The sequence below is a fragment of the Cariama cristata genome, unplaced genomic scaffold (genome assembly GCF_000690535.1).
Source record: "Cariama cristata isolate BGI_N322 unplaced genomic scaffold, ASM69053v1 scaffold26457, whole genome shotgun sequence".
Classification (NCBI taxonomy): domain Eukaryota; kingdom Metazoa; phylum Chordata; class Aves; order Cariamiformes; family Cariamidae; genus Cariama; species Cariama cristata.
The window spans coordinates 1-20,219 of record NW_009628811.1 but is presented as its reverse complement, the minus strand read 5'-3'; the positions used below and the strand labels follow the sequence as shown (position 1 = coordinate 20,219).

General features: G+C 50.8%; 1 protein-coding gene across 1 annotated transcript in view; it reads left to right on the top strand.

The window, feature by feature from the left end:
* Positions 1-2,693, top strand: part of SSH1 (slingshot protein phosphatase 1) — an 18,868-nt gene extending 16,175 nt beyond the window's left edge. Inside the window, exons 13-14 of the mRNA XM_009704951.1 lie at positions 314-944; positions 1,416-2,693. Coding sequence (XP_009703253.1) covers positions 314-944; positions 1,416-2,693 — 1,909 coding nt within the window. The remainder of the gene's footprint in view (positions 1-313; positions 945-1,415) is intronic.
* The last annotated feature ends 17,526 nt before the right edge of the window (positions 2,694-20,219 follow it).

Genomic DNA, 20,219 nt, shown 5'->3' with positions numbered 1-20,219 from the left:
GGGGGGGGGGGCGCGGGGCACGGGAGGAGCTCTGTGTCCCTCTGCCCTGAGGGACTCCTTCCGAGGGCTGTTGCCATCATGGGTGCAGTGCAGGGCGCTGCTGTGAGTCTGCTGGACTAAAGATACTCTGGAGTTGGCCGGCGGGAGGGATGAAATCCTGATGCTAAGGATGGTTTGGTCCAAGCGGGACTGCAGGGCTGGACCCAGCGGTCAGCCTTTCGGTTCTGGGTTGTGGAGAGGCGGGAGGACATTCCTGGTACTGAGCATCCTGCAGTTCAATGGTCGTCACTTGTGCCTTTGTGTTTTCCCCCAGCAAGCAGCGCCACAATAAACTGTGGAAGCAGCAGGCAGAGAGCAACCTACCCCAGAACACAGACGGCACCATGGGCTCGGGCGACTTCTTACTCGAGAGCTTAGACATCGACCTAGAAAACCGCCTGGCTGACCTGGACACACCTTCGCAGCCGGCATACCTGGACAACCGTGCCGGCACAGAAACGTGTGTGGGGTTTAATTACTGCTTCCATCGCCTCTCAGACACGCTGCTGGAGAACAAGATTCCCGGTGACAGGGAAGGTTTTTTCCACGTGGAGGAGCTGGAGCGGGATGCGCTTGCGGAGCGCACTGCCTCGCTGGTGGGACAGCCTCCTTCTGCACCTTCAGAGGGAAGGCTGCTGGAAACAGCAAAAGCCCTGGAGACAGCAGAGCCGCTGGCAGAGCTGAGCAGTTTCTGCGAGAAGGAGGTGAAGAAGAAACTGGACTTCAGCCCCCGGAAGGGAAGGATACTGCTGGGCCCTGGGGACCTGGGGGAGGATGGTGTCAGGGAGGAAAATCCGATGGAGAAGTGGAAGCGGCGTTTGTCCATGCACAAGGAGGAGAGCAGGCTTAATAGAGAGAACTTGAATAACAACAACAGCAAAAGGAGTTGCCCAGAGGATTTTGAGGTGCGTATGGAGTTGAAATGTAGGTGATTAGCATGGCTGACTCTGCTGCAAGTGAAACTGCTCTTCTCATCTTCATAGCACGGTTTCATTTGATTTGGATAAAGCCTTTCATTCCATGATGAGCTTCTTCCTTTTCGAAGTGCTTCTGAACATTGTCTTTGCTTGCCCAAGCTATGGATTTAGATGCCAGAGAAAGAGCACACACATGTGAGTGCCCTATAAACCATTTCAGGCAACTTGCTTGCATGACCATCGCTTGAAACGGTAGGTATTCTTCTGTTGAAGATACTGTCTGCTGAGAAAGTTTGTGGGTTTTGTTCCTGCTGCAGGGCCTGAAGAGAAGTGGAGATGGGCTTCGTTTCAAATCTGCTTGGCTGTAAATATGTCTTCTGCTCTGTGCCTCTCACTCTTGCTGATCGCTGACATCCTGTTCTTTGCATATTTATCTGTACCCGTTTTCTTTTTTTGCAGCATGATGCCGTATTTGGGATCCTCAGTAAGGTGAAGCCTTCCTATCAGTCCTGCACTGACTGCATGTATTCCTCAACCAGTTTGTCTCCTGACTCCTTTGGGGAGCAGTGCGAAAAGTTGAACCCCGGCACTGTGCGTCGCAACGCTACCATCTGCACGCAACCAGCCCTCCTCTCCCACATCAATTCCAACTTGGCGGACCACCTGCCCAGCAAGGCACACTCAGAGGAAGCAATCAGAACTAAAAGTAACGAGGCTCCTCTTCCTCTGTCGGCAGGAACTGCTCCTTTGGAGGCTGACACTTGCAAATCGCTTGAGCAACACTGCAGCATTTTGGAGAAAGGAAAAGATGCACCAAAAACCCCGGTCAAAACTCTGCCACCCAGGAGAAACTCACACTGTGACAAGAGCCTCCTTAATGCAGAAGTGATAAAAGAAGAGTCTCTAGCCAGAAAAGACAGCAAACCTACCAAGGATCTGAAGTACTTGTTGTTCAGCAAAGACTTGGAAAAGCCAACTGCAAACAGTTACTTGATGCAGCATCAGGAGTCTCTTATTCAGCTGCAGAAAGCAGGCTTGGTTAGGAAGCACACCAAAGAGCTGGAGCGGTTGAAGAGCTTGCCCTCGGATGCCTCATCGCTGCTCAGAGAGAGCTCCCTCAGCAGAGTCGACTCCGGCATTGTGGAGGAAAGCGAGGGTTTGATTTCACATCACGGCCTCGTACCTTTCCTGGGACCAGCCCCATTGATACCCGAAGATGCGGAAAATGATGTGGAGAAGTTAGAGGTGAAACGCGTCTTGGAGGGGATCTCTCAGAAAACCTCCACACCTGTCATGTATCGGTTGGAGCACACGAGCAGTTTCACCAAGGACTTCTTGAAGACCATCTGCTACACCCCCTCCTCCTCCCGGAGCTCCAACCTGACACGTAGCTCCAGCAGCGACAGTATCCACAGCGTGCGGGGCAAGCCCGGCCTGGTGAAGCAGCGAACTCAGGAAATTGAGACCAGGTTGCGGCTGGCTGGCTTGACTGTGTCTTCTCCTCTGAAAAGGTCCAATTCTCTCGCCAAGCTAGGATGTCTTAACTTGTCCTCTGAGGACTTATCAAGTGACATGGACGTGTCAACTGTAACGGACTCAAAAGAGGCTGCTTCAAGCGAGTCTTCCGTGCTCTGTGAGCCACAATCCACGCTGAGGAGTGCAGACGTCACCTCCAAACTGGCAGTGAAGCCAGTGGTCGGAAACTTGAAGAACACGCTTTGGATGGGCAAAAGTTGATGCCTTCTGTGGGGGGAGTAGGGGGGTGGATTTTTGTTGTGTTTTTTTTTTTTTACGGCATTTATTCATTGCACCGGTGCAGTTTTATCGTCTGACTTGCAGTAGTTCATCTGATGCCACCTCTTCTTCCCTTCCTTGTACTCCAAGTGGGGAGAAAAAAAAACCGTAATGGGTCATGATGAATGGCACAAGGGAAAATAAAACGTTATTGCATGGCTTAGAAGAGGACTTTGTGTGTGAATTGCCTGTTGTCCTGCAGGATGCTATTTCTAGTACTGTTTGCCAAGTATAACAAGTGGTTGTGTATGTGTATATAGATAGATATTTGTATCTATTTATCTATCTATATATGTAAAATGCTGAAATACTCTGTTTCAAAGACTCAACAAAATAATTAGTCATGACTTTTTTTTGTTTTAACAGAACAAACACAAGTCTCTAGTTAAAACAGGGCACTTGTGGAAAAATCCTTAAAACGGTGACATGAACACTACCTCTGTTCTTGCTGACTTTTAGTCTTGGTTTGTTGTTTGGGTTTGGGGTTTTTTTTTAAAAGGCTTTTCCCACAATACTTAACTGTTGTTTGAAGGTGTTCCCGTAATGTTAACTGCAAAGGCCTGGAGGAGTACGGAGACAGAGGCTTTACTGCACCGAGTGACCTAGCTGTGAAGTGAAGGCGTGTCGAGCTGTGTTGGTGTTGACTGTGTGACCTGCTGGTGTTAGCCCGTCTTCGCTGCGTGACCGGGTGAATCGTCATAGTCTCGTGTTGGTGCCAGCGTGACACGCCGACTGTGTCGCCGTTGCAAGCTTAATGCTCGTGTGGAGAGGTGTCGTGTTCTTTGGATGCTTTTGCTGTCGTCGTGGTTTGTGATGTCCCAGTACTAATGATGAGTCTGGCCAGTAAGTGACTGTGGACCCTAGTGAAGCTTTGTGTGATGTTCTGTCGGTGTCGTGGATCCTGTGTTGGGGACTCTTCTTCGTCGGGCTGTCGGTGACAGGCTGTGCCAGCGAGATGGCTGAGGAGGGATGGTTCTCCTGGTGTTCCACACGTTTGAAATCCCAGTAGGCAATCAGTGAACGTGTGTCTTTGCTGATGATTGCTGTTGGGTTTGGTGGAACGGTTCCTGCGTCCTTGGTTTGCCGGGGGCCGGGGAAGCTGTTGACGAAGTGCAGGGGGTTATTTATGCTGGGTGTCGGGAGGCTGGGTGGCCCCAGAGCGGGGAGCCCTGGGTGTACGTGTCCCAGCCTCTTGCCAGGGGTGACAGAAGCGTAAATCCTCCTCTCGGGGAGGGTGAACAGTCCGAGAGAAATACGGGCTGACTCCAAAGAGAGAGGGATATTGAAGGTGTGGGTGAGATCCTTGGGAGGACAGCTGGCATGACCTGCAGGGAGGAAGCCGGGGGCTGTCCGTGCTCTTCCTCGCCGAGGTGCCTGTGGCGCTGCCTGCTCGGCAGCAGTGGTAGCCGAGGCAGCGCGTCCCTTCCCGCCCCAGAGGCTGGCTCTCGGGGATCGGTCTCAGACCAGCGTTACCCTGCGCTCCTCTTGCTGCCCTGCTGTGGGAGATGCTTGAAACGCCGCAGCTCACCGATGCTCTGTGAAACGCACGTTTTCTTAGAATATTTTGGGCAGCCAGCCGGGTTAAGAACTGCTCTGTGTGAGATGGCCTGGCCAAGTCAGGAGGGAAGAGTTTGAGAAGCGTGTAGGGGACGTGCTCCAAACCTTGGGGCTCTCCCGACTCCCATCTGAAACCGTGCTGGCTGCTTGTGCCTTCGGGGTGATATTTTGAAGCAAGTTTGGGGGTCAAAAGAGATCTCAAGAGGTCAGCGATGGCAAACGGATGGATTTGCTCATTTAACACAGGCTGTGAGCACGAGCTCTCCCACGTTTAACACTCTCCATCGAAAGCTGTTCTTAAAAATCCCCTCTTTGAGGTGGGGAAGAGAGCAGAGCTGCAGCAGTTCTTCTGAGTCTGTATTAATCAAAAATCCACTGTCTTGAGAAAGAGCACCATGTGTTTTACTCTCCTACATGCCCAAAATTTACCTTTTTTTCCTTAAGCATAAGACCCCACGTTTTTATATTAAGTGTGAGGAATTGTAGGGCCTGGCAATCAGTAAATAAATGCCCCTCCTTAAAGAGTCTTAAATTTGATGTACATCTTTAGCTTAAGGCACGCTTCCCGTTTCACCCATGAGAGCTGGTTTGAAGCAAAAGCTGCTGCGTGAGGGAACCCTGGCAAACACGCACAAATCTTTGCTTTTTAGGGCTGAGAAAACGCTGGGTCGTGTTCAGAGCAGGACTGAAATACCCGCTCCCCGATGTCAGCATACCACGGGTGCGTGCGCACATCCAGATCTACTGTGATAAATTTCCTATCTTTCTATCACTTTTCCTGTCCTTGTTCATGCTCAGATTGGGATTTATGAAAGAGGGTAGATTTGAATAAATTCAGAAGAATTCCGTTAAGTGATGCAAGCGAACCTATATATTTCCTTCCTGTTTTCTCGAGTGCCTGCCAAGTTCTGCTGCGTACAAACCCCTGCTTTCAGCGCTGACCGCCTTCCCCCCCGCCTGTCGCTTGGACTCGGCTCTCGCTGGACCAACCCCACCCCTTCACTCATTGGGCTCTGTCGCTGCGTCGTCGCGACACTTGTCGGGATAAAGGCATGGTTTTAGTGGGAGTCGGTCTCGTGGCCAACGTGCGCTAGAAGCACCAGTATACCACTTTGAAGATTTTTGTAGCCAAACTTATGATGCTTGCAGAGTTCATTAGATTTGTTGCATGAGAAGGTAGATGTGTTTGTCCTCTCCCACGTATTGTAATTGTTCTTTTACAATGGAGTGCCTTAATAATAGTTTACAAATACTGTGTATTTATGCTGAGCTGTTAAACTCTGCTGTTTGCTGTTCTCTTTTTTTTTTTTTTTTTGGTGCTTTTGGTGTTTCCAGTGGCAGTGAGACCGTTACTACTTCTGCATATCGACCTCCCGGCCCCGCTGAGCTCAGCGCTGCTAACCACTTCCCTTCTGCTCTGTGTATGGCAAAACCAAAAGGCTGCGTTGAGACGTCGCCATGCCGGCTGCAGCTCCTGGTGCCCTCGTTTATCTATGCATTGCTGCAGAAACACGGGTGGGGGGGTGTCTGGGAAGATGCCCCGTCGCTGGCCGGCCGTGCTTTGCTCAGCAGATTGCCGGCTGTGAATCCAAACCCAGTCCCGTTCTGTCAGAAAACCTGAAATGCACAAAACTGGCACCTTATTTCCAGACCAGGCTTTGTCGGTCTGTGCGATAGCAATAGCCGCCGTCCTCCTGGCTGTCCTTTCCACGAAGGTGGTGTTTGGCTCGGTCGTGTCCCGCTGTCCCCCTGGCAGGCATCGCCCGCTCTCTGCCGGGAGCCGGCTCCCGACCTGGGAGGTGGAGACCGTCCTGGTTAGACCCTGAGCACAGACCCGGAGAGGAGGGGTGGGTGAGTAACGTGTAGCTGTTCCAGTGCATTGCTGTACTCTACGATAACAAAGTTCCTTTTATTTCATGGTATTTCTTAATTCTGGTTTTATATTTAAATATGCAGTATCTTTTGTACTGTACGTCCGCGGTAGGGGATGCATAATGCACTTTTTTTTTACTTTTGTTTGTAAAAATGTACTGTATATTTTATGTGCTTCTTGTGAGAAAAATAAACTCTTTTTTGTTTCCCTTTTACAAATGAGCTTTGCAGCATTTTTGAAGGTGGGGAAGGATCAGCCCAGCGGTGAGGAACAGGCCTCGCAGGAGGGGATGGAAAGAAAAGGAGGTGATGGGCACGTATCACCTGAGCAGTGGCCGCTGCCTGGCTCCGGCAGTCCCCAGCCCCGTGTTCTCTCTTCCGCTCTGTCCTGGCTGCGCTCCCCTTTTTTGGGGGTCCTGGCTGTTTTCTGCCACCCCTGAAGGGCAGGTCAGGAGACGCCGTTGTCCCTCTCGGTTGTGTCCTTGCAGCGCTGGATGTGTTTAAGCTGCGCTGCCGGGACGGCGGCACAGCCTCACTTGTAGGTTTTTTTTAAGGGGAAAAGGGAACGAAATAGAAATATGGTTAATTCCTGGAGGCAGGAGTAGAGCTGAAATCTGTAATTTTCCACCTAGCCTCTTTTCAGAGACCCCAGGCTGGGTTTAAGGAGAAGCTGCTCACGTTTCCGTGTGCGTTCCCCGGCACCGGGCGGATGTTGGCAGCGGAGCGGTCGTGTGTGTGAAGGCGACGCCTGCGCCGTGCTGAGCCCTCCCTGCACGGAGCACGACTTATTTGGAGAGGGGCTTGGTGCTACCGCAGCGACGGGGGCTTTTTAATTCCCACAGACCTGTGCTACAGTCTCCTCCAAAGAGACATCCCCAGTGTGAAAGCTGAGGAGCAAAATCCTGGGATGTGGCTCTTCTGCCCTGAGCTGATCCTGCTGCCGCCCCGTGATCCACCCGAGGTGGGACCAGCCCTTCCCGGGCATTCACCAAATTTTGCCTTTAAAGGCAAACAGTGAGCATCTGTCTCGTGTGCCTGCGAGGAGCCTTGTTACTGCCCGGGATTGTTCTCGTTCTCAAAGCTGCTTCAGGGAGGAACATGTCAGTGTTTACCTTGGCAGGGTAGCAAAGTGCAGGCTGGGGATGCTCTCTGGCTTTGGCACACTTGCTAATTGCCTCAAAGAGTCGTTAACCCCCACCAGAAATATTTGCTTTTTAGGAAGTTTTTAGGAACTTTTTTAGGAGTTTTTTGGGGGTTGATTTGGCTTGGAGTTGGCACCCATCAGCGGAGCATGGCAAAGTGTGATTTGCCGCCTGCCCTCCCTGCCCCAGCACTCAGCCCGGCTGCCCTGAGGAGCTGGAACCCTCTCGGACCCCGGCAGGAACCGGCACTTGCCCCTAACCGTGATGTTAATTTGCCAACTCCTCGTGCGCACAGAGCTCAGGCCACAAACTCATTGGGGTGAATGAAGCGACTTAAGTCCTACTGCAGCCTTAGCAGAGCCTGGGTTTAATTCCGGTGTGATGGGAGTGCGGCGATACGCCGTGTGAGAGCAAGGGGCTGGGGAACATCTTCCTTTCACCTTGCAGCTGAGTGTCACCCTGGAGCCGTACGTGGCACGTGCTGGCTGATGCCGCTTCGTGTCACCGGCACGTTTCGGGGCTGCGCTCACAGCTTTGCACGGATTCGCACAGGAGCAGCAGCTCACCAGCTGGGAAAATAATTTGCAAACGATGGAAGACAGCCCTGGGCTCCCTGGGATGGGTTTGTGAGGGCTTTGGTCTTCTCCTCGCATCTGAGAACATCTCTGGTGGAAATGTGGCTCTTGCCCTCGATGTGGGAGCCAGGGTGCTGAGCTGGTCTGTCACCACGTGGGCAGGTACCCGCAGTGGGTGCTGCAGCATCGGGAGCTGGAACCGGCATCTGACATCCCCTGATCAAAGACAGAGACCCCCGGCTGAGTCGCCCCAGCACGGAGCGCTTGGCTTTGTGTCAAGGCCTTCCGAGGGTTGCCCAGACATGCTTACGTGATGACACACCAAGGAAAACAGCAGGAGCGAGTGTGCGTGTGTACGGCTTTTACACCCTGGGGGTTAACTCTCTCCAGCGCTGAGCCACAGCAGAGCTGGGAAGTTTGTGCGGAGCTGGGAGCCCCAGAGGCTCCCACACGCCAGAGCTCCGGTTTGGGGAGACCACAGCTTTCTCGCTGTAGCGTGCTTTTGAGGTCCTTGGGCTAAGTCTGTCCCTCAGCCAATGCCATTTTGGGGTCAGATGTTGGCTGTTAGCTCATTGAATTCACGCTTCCCTTGGCTGATTCACGAGACAAAGCTCCCTGCTCATCTCGGCTTCCCAGAGAATGGAGATCTCCCCACCGTAGCTGTTTGCAGGTTTGCATCTCAAGGGTTGCGTGTAAGAGGTTACACGTTAGAGAGGCACCACCAGACAGGACCGTGAGATGGCCGGAGGGTGCCCTGTGACTGCCGGTGAGTTTGTGGGTCTTTTTTTTTGTTCTTGTTATAATGGAAAGTTGGTTCTTCACGGAGCGGTTCTTGTTATGGCCGAATGTTACATCCTGTTGTGATGTTGCTATGGCAAAGCCAGGCAACATCTGGAGCAACACAAATTCTCTCTGGCAACCGTCGGAGGGTTTATTTATAGCCTCGCTGGCGAAAGGAGATGCCTGAGCGCGAAGCCTCCATGGGCAAATGATGACGGGGGTGGCCTGGCACTGGGCGCCCTCCTGGTTAGGACCCGGGGGTGGTGGGAAGATGCGAGGTCCGGCCGGGCCCCTCGCCTCGCCTGCCCGCTGGAGGAGCCCACAAGTGGTACCGAGCAGTAATCGGAAAGGAGCCGATCTCCTCGAGGACCCTGCGACTCTGTTCTTTGCCCCTGATGGAAGAGGATGGTTCCCTACCAGCGTTTCCCAGTTTCATGTTGGGGTTGGGTGACCACAGGGGTAGTGAGCAGATATTGTAATGATGTTATTGGGGGGAAAAGCTGAGATTTGGCAGGTGAGCGAGGCTGATTTAGCAAAGAGATGCGTGCAGAGAAGTGACAGGAAGGATGCGAAGGGCCACTGCTGCGCTTTGACACCAGCAGCCTCCTGCAGCAAAGAGGAGAAGCTCCTGCTCTAGCTGCCTGCAGCTCCGGGGATGATGCCCCTGCATCTGTGACTCTGGATCATGGCTGGACACCCATGCTGGCCTCTAAAGAAGTAGGAATGTAAATATTTTTCTAAGCAGAAGCTGAGAGTCAGCACTGCTGATGTGAGATGAGTTGGTTCCTGCAACGGCTGGAGGGGCAGGGGATGCGGGGCTGCAGCAAGCGCGGGCTGAGCCGCGCCGGTGGTGAGGCTCCCTCTCCGTTCCAGCCATTGCGAACGTGCTGCTGTTTGGCATAGCTGCGGTGGCGGGTCCTCTCGGCGCGCACGTTTCGTACTGATAGCAGCAGCTCTGCTTCTTCAGCCAGGGGAGCCGCTCGGCTGGGGAGCAGCCGAGGAGTCGGTCGGGTTTGCTCCAGCCTCGGCCTTCGCCCTGGGCGTTGCATATTCCCTAAAAGTCTCTTCCTCCCTGGTTTGAAGGATGGGGCAGCGGCGATGTTGCTGCAGCTGCCATTTCCTTTTATGCAGACAGTTCAGGAGCAGAAACCGCATTGCTCCCATGTCCGACTTTCCCGAGTGTTTAATAAGCAGCTTACAGGAAAGTGGTGCAAAACGCTGCAGAGCAGGGCAAACCCAGGGCCAACGACCCAGCTGTGCAGCTTCCACATCAGCCCTGGCCTCTACGATCCCCATGCCGGGCAAGCCAAAAAAAATCGAGACAATCTCTCCAAATCGTGATGGTTTATGAGAACCCTAGAATGTATTTGGCTTTGGCATGGGGGACCAAGGGCCTTGGCTCAAGGGGAGGAACCCCAAGTTGTTGATCAGGTCATCGTGCCAACGTCAAGAGTGCCTGACTCTGACTTGGCTTTAAAATTCATCACTCACGCAACCGTCAGCAGATCTTGCCTGCAGCGTTTCGGTACCTGGCGGGATGGGTGCTGTGAGGTCCATCCCCACCACCGCTGTCAGCAGGGAGCGTCGCCTGCTCCCGGCTGGGCTCGGGAGCCCGGCCTCCGGCCCCGGTCCTGCTGGGAAGCGGTTGTGTTTGTTTTGGGCAGCCTCAGCAAGGATTTAGAACTCGCAGTGGTAACAAATGGTGTTTTGTCTCATTGCAGAGCAGCTCTGCAATGTGCATTGATAAAAAACTGTCCCTGCGAGGGGGCCTGGCTGGCTCCGGGGCTGATAAGGGCTGGGATAACCGTCGTCCCTCGCTCCTTCCCCTTGACGGTGGCCAGCACTTGCTCCTGAGCCAGCTCGTGGAGCAGAGGACGAGGTAGTGGCACCATGAGGAACGGTGGGCCAGGTGTCACCCACACAGCCCGTGTGAGCGTGACGGCTGTGCTCAGAGGGCTACCAGGGTCCCCAGGGGCTCTGGATGAGGCCCCGGCAGGGTTTTCCAGCCCCCTGAGTGTCAGCAGGATGCCTTTAGCCTGGGGCTGGTGGGCAGGGTGCTGGGGGCTGTTTTGCAAACTCTTCGGGCTGATATTGGGGTAACTCAGCCCCTGCTGGGAAGCAGCACCTGGCTCAGCCCCGGCACTGCGGAGGTGCCTGCGCAGGCTGTGTCGCTGCCTGGGTCTCTTTAGGGATCACGTAGGTGTTTTCCCACATCCCGACTCGGGATGCTTCCCCAGAGCGGGCTCGGGCAGCCAGCACCTCGTGCACCATAAAAGGCAAAGCGCTGGGGAAGAGCTGCTGGGGTGGGAGCCGTGGTGGCCGCTGCTGCTCGCTGCAATGCCAGGCATCCCGGCTGTGTATAAATGGATTAGAGCCCTCCAGCTCTCCCGCTCCCCCTCCTTCCGGAGAGTTTACAGGAGCCCATTTGGCAGAAGAATTATCCAAAGGGAGGAACTTCCCGCTCGGTGGGTTGTTTAGAGAAATGCCCAGAGTGTTAATAGGGATTTTTGATAAGTTATGTTTTGGAGTCTCCTAAGTGAAAGTTGTTTCTGAGGCTGCTGTCGGGCTTCTCTGTTTATCCCGGGTAGTGTTTTTGATCTCACATCAATTCCCGTAGCAATAATGTATTCCCACAGATCAGTCCAGCCGCTCCGTCTCTGCCCTGCGTGCTCTGTGCAGGCGATACCTCTCCCCGAAACACTGGGACGCGGACCAAGGCTGCGTGCCGCTTCCAAGGAAGGAGCGCTGGGGGAGATGCTCTGTGTCGGTCAGGCGCAGGGCAGGGAGGCAGGGAAGAGTGCCAGGGGCACGGATGCGGGTTTCCAGGCTCTCCGTGAAACCCACAGAGGAGCTGACGGAGGTGATCCTGCCCAGACGAGCCGCAGCAGACGGACCTGGCAGTAAATCACTCTGGAAGCAGTGAGATTGGAGGGAAGCCAGGGAGGATTGCTGCACGGGACCGTGGGGAGTTATTGCTGCGGCAGGTTGGGGAAAAGAGGAGAGTCCCTGAAGAAAGATGCAGACGGGTAGCGAGTCCTGCCTGTAAAGTGCTATAGACCAGCAGTTTAGAAGCTGGGAAGTGCTTTTACAGTTATTCAGGTGGGATATATTTGGGTAGGGACCAGCGTAGCATCAACTCTGACAGCTGTTGTGTTAGGAGAGAGCCTCCTGCCCCGCCGCAGAGGATGGGCTCCATCACACCAACGTGCATTTTCATCTCTGCTGGCCATGAGGCTAAAAAACGCCGATTCACATGACCCAGGCACGGAGGCTTCCAAGCTGCCTCCGTCTCTCCCAGTAGCAGAGGAAGAAGAAGGCAGTGCTGAAAGTCTGCTGAGACCCAAGGTGGGAAGAAATCTTGGCTGGCCCGTTTCAAAGCTATTTGGACCAGGAATTACTGTGACTGAGCTCCCGGCCATGGAAGCCTCCACCTGGCAGTACTATGGATATTTACGGGATGACACAAGTAAGGCGAGGGGGAGAGACCGCGCTACTTCCCAGGGAGTCTCTGCAGGGACGTGCGAGGATTATACCCTGCTGCAAATCGGCCAGGAGGGCCTGGGGCACGGGCTGGAGAGGGGGGACCTTCCCGACCCTGGGAGCGACACGCAAGCCCCTGCCAAGAAATCAGAGATGAGCTGCAGTGGGCAGAGAGGGCAGCGGGGGCTGGCAGGGGACTCGTGCTTCGAAGACCACCCCGTGTCAAAAGGGTGCAGGAGAGGGGAGGAGGGAGAAGCCCCTCCAAAGGTGTACGAAATGGAGGTTGGGCAGAGGCGAGGGGGCACGGGCAGGACGGTGAAGCCAGTGGTGTACAGGCTGGAGGAGAGCGAGTACCGGCGCCTGATCGAAGAGGCAGAGGCAGAACCTGAGGAGGAATGGGAAGTGACAGAGCACAAGGTACCTGTGATTCAGGAGGGCTACCCCGGGGATGGGAAGATGGCAAGTCCAAGCCTAAGCAGGCTCAATGCTTGCCAAGGAGTCCTAAGGAGGCAGATAAGCCGTTCGGACTCTGAAAGCAGTGCAGAGAGCCGGCAAGTGAATAAACTGACCCTGAACTCTCCCTCGGAGGGAAACAAGCCGAGTGTGCCCATCAGGTCAGATAGCTTCGAGCGAAACGCCATGCTCATGGATTACATTTTGCAAAGCAAACAGGAGGCACCGACATCTGTTTCCTACGTCCCCAGAGAAAGCAGCAAGGCAGCTGAAAGCTTCAGGCGGTGAGCTTCCCCCCCCAGCCTGACGGCACGCCGGACCTTTGCCAGAACGGCCAGACCGGCGAGGAGGATCCGGCCAGGAAGCCCGAGCCAGACAAGCAGGTAACGAAGAGCCTCGAGAGAACGGTCTCTGCGGTTGCAAATTATGCTTCGGTGGCTAGAGACACTGAAAAGCTTTCGAGACAGAGCAGCATCCAGCTCGAGAGCAGGGAACAGCTCGGAGGTGAAGCAGATGCAGGGATACCTGATTCATACTGCCAGAAAAACCCCCCGCCGGCCCCTCCCGTCAGGTCCCACAGCAAAGAGAGCCTGGCTTGGAGTATGAGCAAGACCGTGGCAAGGACGGAGGCGTTGCTGGAGCCCCGCAGCGATGCAGCGAAGCCTGCCAAGGAGCAGTGGGCAGCTGCAGGCGCGGAGCAGCTATCTGGAGGCAGGACTGCAGGAGGAAGGGGCTCAGAGGAGCAGGAGGAGGGGGCTCAGAGGAGCCGGAGCGGAAGGGGAGGAAGAGTCAGGAGGATGAGAATGTCCTCAAAGTTGCCGACGCGAAGAAAACCTTTGAAAAGGTCAAGCCGGCAGAAGGGAAGGCAGCGACGACACCGGCCAGCGCTGCCAGAAAAGGTGAGGTGTGAGGGCGATGCCACGGGCAGGTTGGCAGAGCCCGGCTCTGCCTCGTGGTGCCGTGGGGCCGGGGTGGGTCCCGAGCACGTTGCAGCCCAGGGCTGGGTGGCAAGGGGAGCTGGGGACGCGGCGGTGGTGAGCGAGGCTTCTCAGAAAAGAGCTGTCTCGTCAGAGCCGAGCAACAGATGGGATGCGCGCAGGGCACGTTTGGCAATCTGTGATCGTAACGAGGCAGGACAAAAATCAGGTGTTGATTCATGTCTGCTGTCCGCTTGGGAAAAGCACTTCTTGCAGCTGAACTGCTTTGTGAGAAAGAGATTTGCTTTTGAAGACTCTCCTGTATATAAAGAAGTATAATATCTAGTACTCCTGTACTGCTTTCCATGAAGAGACACAGTGCAGGAGTGTCCCCGTGATACTTTCTCCCGCGGTCATGTGGGATTATTTGCCTCTGTCTCTCTAGGCATTGGGTGAGCCAACATAATTTTATTTTAGTTATGGCATAGAAAGCAGGCATTCTTTTCCTTAGGTTCTTTTTCTTCTGCACTGTGACTTAGCTGAATAAACCTTTCAGGAGAATGAGATCAACTTGGAAACCGTTTCACTGAAAAACTATAGATAAATGAACTTTGTTGAAATTTTACTGGTAAAACAGCAGTTATGCAGAAATAGGGAGAGATTAGAAATGAATGTTTGTTTCAGAGTTTGGATCCTGCAAGGACATATCAGACCCATGCTGGTCAACTTTACATCTTCTCTTTATTGACAATCTGCAATTGCGGATTTCCTTATAAGGGAAAATAAATGTTTTAAGGCAGAGGAAATCTATGCTAGCTTTGAACTGAATAGCATGTTTACTTAAAAATTAGGTGTGATTATCCCCCGGTGCTTGGTACCTTGTGCTGTCACTTTCATTCACAGAAGTCACGAAACCAAGTCAGAATATGAACATTGCCACAGAGTTCGTGTGTGTGTCGGTAGTAACAAAAAGCCTACGGCGATGAAAAATAGATCCTGTCCTCTCAGGAAGCCTCTGAAGACACATTATCGTTCTCACAATGTGAAGAAATAGGGTTGTGAAATATTTGTCACTGCAAACTATCTGCCATCTGACAGACTTAGGCTCTATGTATGAAGCAGTGCTAGTACTGCTATTATCAGGGTGTCTGGATCTATGCAGCCTCTCCACTCCTCCTCGAGTGGGAGATTTGTCTGATTAAAGGGTACAGCTGATACGGCGTGTTTTCATCAGCCAGATCGGCCCGAGGGATGTTTTCATCAGCAGAAGCACGCATCCTGTGCGGGGAGTAGAAGGAGCAGGTGGATGCAATAGGTGCTCTGACAGAGGGAGGGGGTTAGAAGGGACTACAAGAAATCACGCTCCATCCCTAATGCAATGTTGGCTACAGCTAAATCCCTCCTGACAGATGTTTACCTACTTGTTCTTCAGGAGAAACAGGGAGGGAGGGAGGATCAAGACAATCTAGTTCTGTGCTGAACTGTGAACATGTTGCAATAAAGAAGAGTAGGAATAGCTTCTCATTTTGCTATATATGTGACATAGTCTGGGTTTGGGTTTTTTTAATCTGTTTCTGAACATATATCTTCCCAAATCTCATACCACCTAACTGAACGCGAGCATCTCACTTCTATTTGCCATTATAGGATTCCTTTCTTCTACCCCTGATTTTTCCAGCACCTTTGGTCCAACTTGATCCTAGACAGCAGAGAGAGAAACAGAACAAGATGGCAAAAGGCTTCAAAACTGGTTAAATAATGAGGACAAGACTAGGCTATGTGATAAGTGTAACGTGGAGTGCTGCAGGAATCACAGCACCAAGCCTCACGTCACTGCTCGCTGCTCAAAGCCCCTGCTCGTTTCGTGATGCCTGGCTGATTTTTTTTTCTGCTATTCAGAATGATAGGAAGTGTCAATCCCAGGATACTCATGTTGTCAATAAAATACAGCTTGCTTTCTCTTTTTCTCTTTCTCTTTTTCTCTTTCTCTTTTTCTCTTTCTCTTTTTCTCTTTCTCTTTTTCTCTTTCTCTTTTTCTCTTTCTCTTTTTCTCTTTCTCTTTTTCTCTTTCTCTTTTCGTTCTCCTTTCTTGTCTCTCTTTTCCTAGTTAATCATCTGGTGTAGTGGAGATAGCGACAAAGAAAATCCCATCTGTTGCAACTAATTGCTTCATTTTTATTCGGTGTCCCAACATTTTAATTAGGTATCAGGACTATCTCCCTTTCACTGCAAAAATAAGAAAAAAGAAAGAAAAATATATTTCATTATCCTGTGCAATGATGGAGAAGAAAAATACATGAGGAAATAGAATGGCTTGAAATTAATTTAGAGATTTCCTTTTGCTGTAAAACCTGTGGGCAGCGTGTATTTCTATGCCTCTCCTACAGAGGAGTTGGTAGGGATGTGTATGACATCTGTATTACTGCATAGAACATGCGTGAGAGTGTGTATATGTAGTAATAAACGTGCTTTATGAAACGTATTGTAAATCATTAATAACAGCATAAATTATTAACACCCATCCTGACCTAATCTTCACTTCTTATTACGTATCAATCTCCAGCATCTGCCATCCATTCCAAGCAGCACACAAACGACATCATCGCAAGCGCTTGCTCACCGCAGCGGATTTGCATTACCTTTTGGGGAGCGGGCTTGCGATCTGACCCCAATTTCCTGGGTCGGAAGTGGGGCAGGGACTCGTCCGATATCACGCAGAAAGGTAGGGCAGACCTGGGAATAAAACGAAGGGGTGCTGGCTCCTAACCCTCTGCTTTACTTCACGTGTTCCTCCTTCCTCCTCCTCCATGTGCTCGCTCTGATACACGCTCATACACTTCTCCCTCCCTTCCTGGCTGTTATTTTAAAAATCTGATGGAGCTTATTGCTCTCCTTATCTTCATTCCATAATTCTACAGCTCCCCTTTCTGGCCAAGGATTGAATAAGGCCAAACCAAGTGGATTTTGCTCTCCCTATCTCTCGTCAGACAAATGCTTTGCTGGATCTGAGGAAGCGATCAGCACAGGGCAACGCTTCCCTGGGCAGAACACGTAATCCCCTCCAAGAGACAGAATTGATTAGCCACAATCAAGAGCTGTTACATGGTGGCTGTTAGTACATTTCTGGTTTGGCAGCTGTTCCATATTTGATGATCACTGAAATGTCCCTTAAAAACCGGCCTTGTAAGCAGTTTAATAAAGCTACCATCACCATTCCGTATGTGCCCCACAGATGTTGAGAAAATGAGGCAGAAAGGGTAAATCTAATGCTCTTCCACACACAGAAAATGGCTCTTGTGTTTGGTTTTTTTTTTCCCATTGCAATCAATGCTTTTTTTTCCCTACATTAAAAACCCACTACATTCCAGTAAGGTTAAGTGAAACGTACGATCACTGATCCCAACAGGAGCAGCTCTTCTCAATGTTGCTGAATCTGGCCTTGTGAATCCAAATCATGAGAAGAAATATAAAAATATGCAACTTGCAGGTGGGAGATCCTAGTGCTTCCTGTAAAGTTATTTAAATATAATAATAAATGAAAAGCATTCAAGAAATAAATAGATAAATAGCAGACATAAAAGTCCTTGAAAAGTTGTATAACCTGGGTGTCTGCAAACTTGAGGTCTGAAACACCAACTGTCACGTCTGCCATATTTTGCGTGACTTAAGTTAAGCCGCAAAATAACAGGACTTTAAATTGCTGATCTCTCTAAACCCTTCTGTAAGCCATCTCCCTTCATTCAGAATATATTTAGCAATGAGGATTTAAGCAAACTGAAATGTTTGAGACAAATTCATCCCTCAAATGACTTCACCGGTTCTGAATGACGGGGTTTGCCGCCCATCTAAGATTTGTCAGAGACTCCAAGTCAAGTTGCATAATATCAACTGCAGGCCAAAGAAGCCATCAAAATGTCTCCTAGAAAGAGGTGCCTCAGGTGTTTGGATCTTTTTTTACCTTTTCTAACTACTAACACCGCACTGGCAAGGAAGGCTGTGGGGCATACTGAATGTGTTGCTTATAAGCCATGTCAAGATCATCATCAGAACAAACCGGCGTGATTTATTGCAGCGATGGAATTGATGCATGTTTGCGAGCAAGCTAAATTTAGCTGCTGACATAAGTTTCAGAGGTGGAGTCTGTAGACACGGTGCTGTTTCCGTATAAAGGCTGTGAGATAGACTTTGCAGCAATCGTGCGACGCTGGAGCAGAGGGTAAAAGATGTGGGATGGATAAAACCAGTGAAATGTACTTTTGAATAAATTCTGAATCTTTTCTGCAAAATTTAATAATCAGGCATGTTGGTACTGATAAAATAGAAGGATAAACTTTGTTGCGAGGTTCCTTGCAGCTGCAAGAATTTGGTAATAGGATATTTTCCTTTAGAAAAATTACAATTTGTGACATATTTTGACAAGTTGGTAGGCTTACATCACTCTGGCTATAATTTAAGTACTGTTTGTTAGAATGATTTTCTTCAGCTGAAGTGATGAAGATTACTGTTTACAGTGGAACCAAAAAGCATGTGTAAAACCTTAGCCAGTCCTTCTGTTGTTGAAGACTTCACCCTGAAATTCATGGCATTTCTTCATCACCTTGTATGGTGAGCTGTTGTGATCTAAATGGTTCGTTAATCCAGGTCAGGATCTGAGTGATCTTTGGAGCATTTCCACCCAAACGTTTAAGGGAGTGCTAGCAAAAATTCAACAGGTATCATTTCCTTCTGAGTCCGTCCGTAGTGACTCTTCCAACGACATGTCAAGCAAGCTGTGCTGCAGGAGCATCCCTCCCTGCAGTGGCAATGTGAACCAGGAACCAGCCATTCAGGTGGTGGTTATTGAGAGGATTAGGTTTCAATTAGACTTCTCAGGATAACTTTCATTTTGTGTCCTCTCTGCATCACTCTCTTTTTAGATGGCTGCCAAAAATCTTCTTTGGTTTCTTTTCCAAGCTGTTGGGTAGTGCTGGGTACTGCTGCCTTCGCTGTAGTTTTTCAGTCCAGGGTAAAGCATCACCTGGTACATGATTAAAATATTGTTTCAAGCTTGCCCACAGTTTTGAGCTAGGAGCTATACATAGGTATATTTTTAAGTACCATTTTATATGCTTGTATTAATAGTTTTTTATAAAGTTTTAAGCCACATGCACAGCTCCAAGACTCGTTATAAATTAATGGCTGTGGGACTGGCAGTCAAGATGCTCAGCTCTGCGACTGACTCATTGTGTGACCTTCAGCAAGTCACGTACCTACGTGGAAAATATGAATCACAATCTAAACCCACTAAACTACAGATTACCTGCAGGCCTGCTCCGAGGCTGCCAAAGTGCTTTTGTTTTCTTCTTTTTTAGCTTTAAAGAGATTGTCTGAGGGAGGAGGGTGGAGAGAAAGTGTGCTGGGCTGGCTCTCAGAAGGAAGGTATTAATTTCACCGTAATTGGTGCCGCGGGCAGTGCGTGGCAGGGATGCAGGCTTGCAACGCTAATCTTTGGGTGTGTAATTTTTTTATCAAGGTGTTACTCAGTAGGTAAGAGAGACTTTCGTGCTTATTGAATCAGTGATTAAACTAGTGTCAAAGTTCAACAAATGTTGGATAACATTTGCTTGTTTAATTTGTAGCTACTGTGGCATCTGATGTTTCCATCAGCTGTAATCAGTCAGACCAGCAAGACCATGACAAGTGTATCTCTGTGAGGCTTTCTGCATGTTTTCACACCCAGCTATCACTTACCAGGGAGTAGTTCACAGTCCTGACAGTTTCCTGAGGGAAGAGGAGGGTTCTCAGCTCAGCTCATCACGACACAGCTATTTCTCCGAATTCTGAAGGATTAGAGGGGGGGTTACGGGTGTTTTGCTTCCGTGAAAAATTAGGCCCCTTAAGCACCTAACCACATGCAAATGAATTTGTAAATATTGGCCAAAACGTATAAGGAAGTTAGACTAGCTTTTGGTTTTGGCCATGTATGGTAAACACTGTGCAACGTGGGCACCTATCTAGCATCATTCAGCTGCTCTTCAAGTTCCCTGGAGGAACAGAAACACGCAGCCTTTGAGAGTGGTATTACCCTGCCTGCCTTGAGGTATTGCTGCACAGGTACTCACCTTCTGTTTACTGTATTAATAACCATTAGCCTCTTTCATCAAACAGGGCAGATTAAAAAAAAAAAACCACACCTCTTTACAACCACATAAGCCAGCATCCCCAAAAGCAGCTTTACTTTTAGCACAACGGGGAGGATCTTTGGTTTCAAGCTACTGTCCTGTGCTTCTCATTGAAGTGTGATTTTTAGCAGGGCCTTAAGCTCTCCTTTTGTCACCCTCTTGCTGGCAGCGCCACTTTCCACGGCAGCTACAGGCCCCAGCAAGCCAGCATGACAAACCGAGGCGACAGAGTTGTTTTTCTTGCAGCACTGTTGGTTCTCTTCAGCGTTGCTTTCATCGACCGCAGGCTCTAGCCGTGCCCTGCTCGGCTGAGGGCTCACGAAGAGCCACATCTCACCGTGGGGCTGTGTCTCACCCATCCCATCAGCCCTCGCAATCCTCGGTTGTGTTGCCATACTGCCACAAACCCTCCCTGTCTTTTTGCCGGTGCATCCCCACCTTTGCTACCACCCTGGGTATCTAAAGCAGAGGACGGGAGTGCCATCCCTGCAGGGAGTCGCGGCTGGGCCTGTGAGGGAAGAGGCGGGGGGCA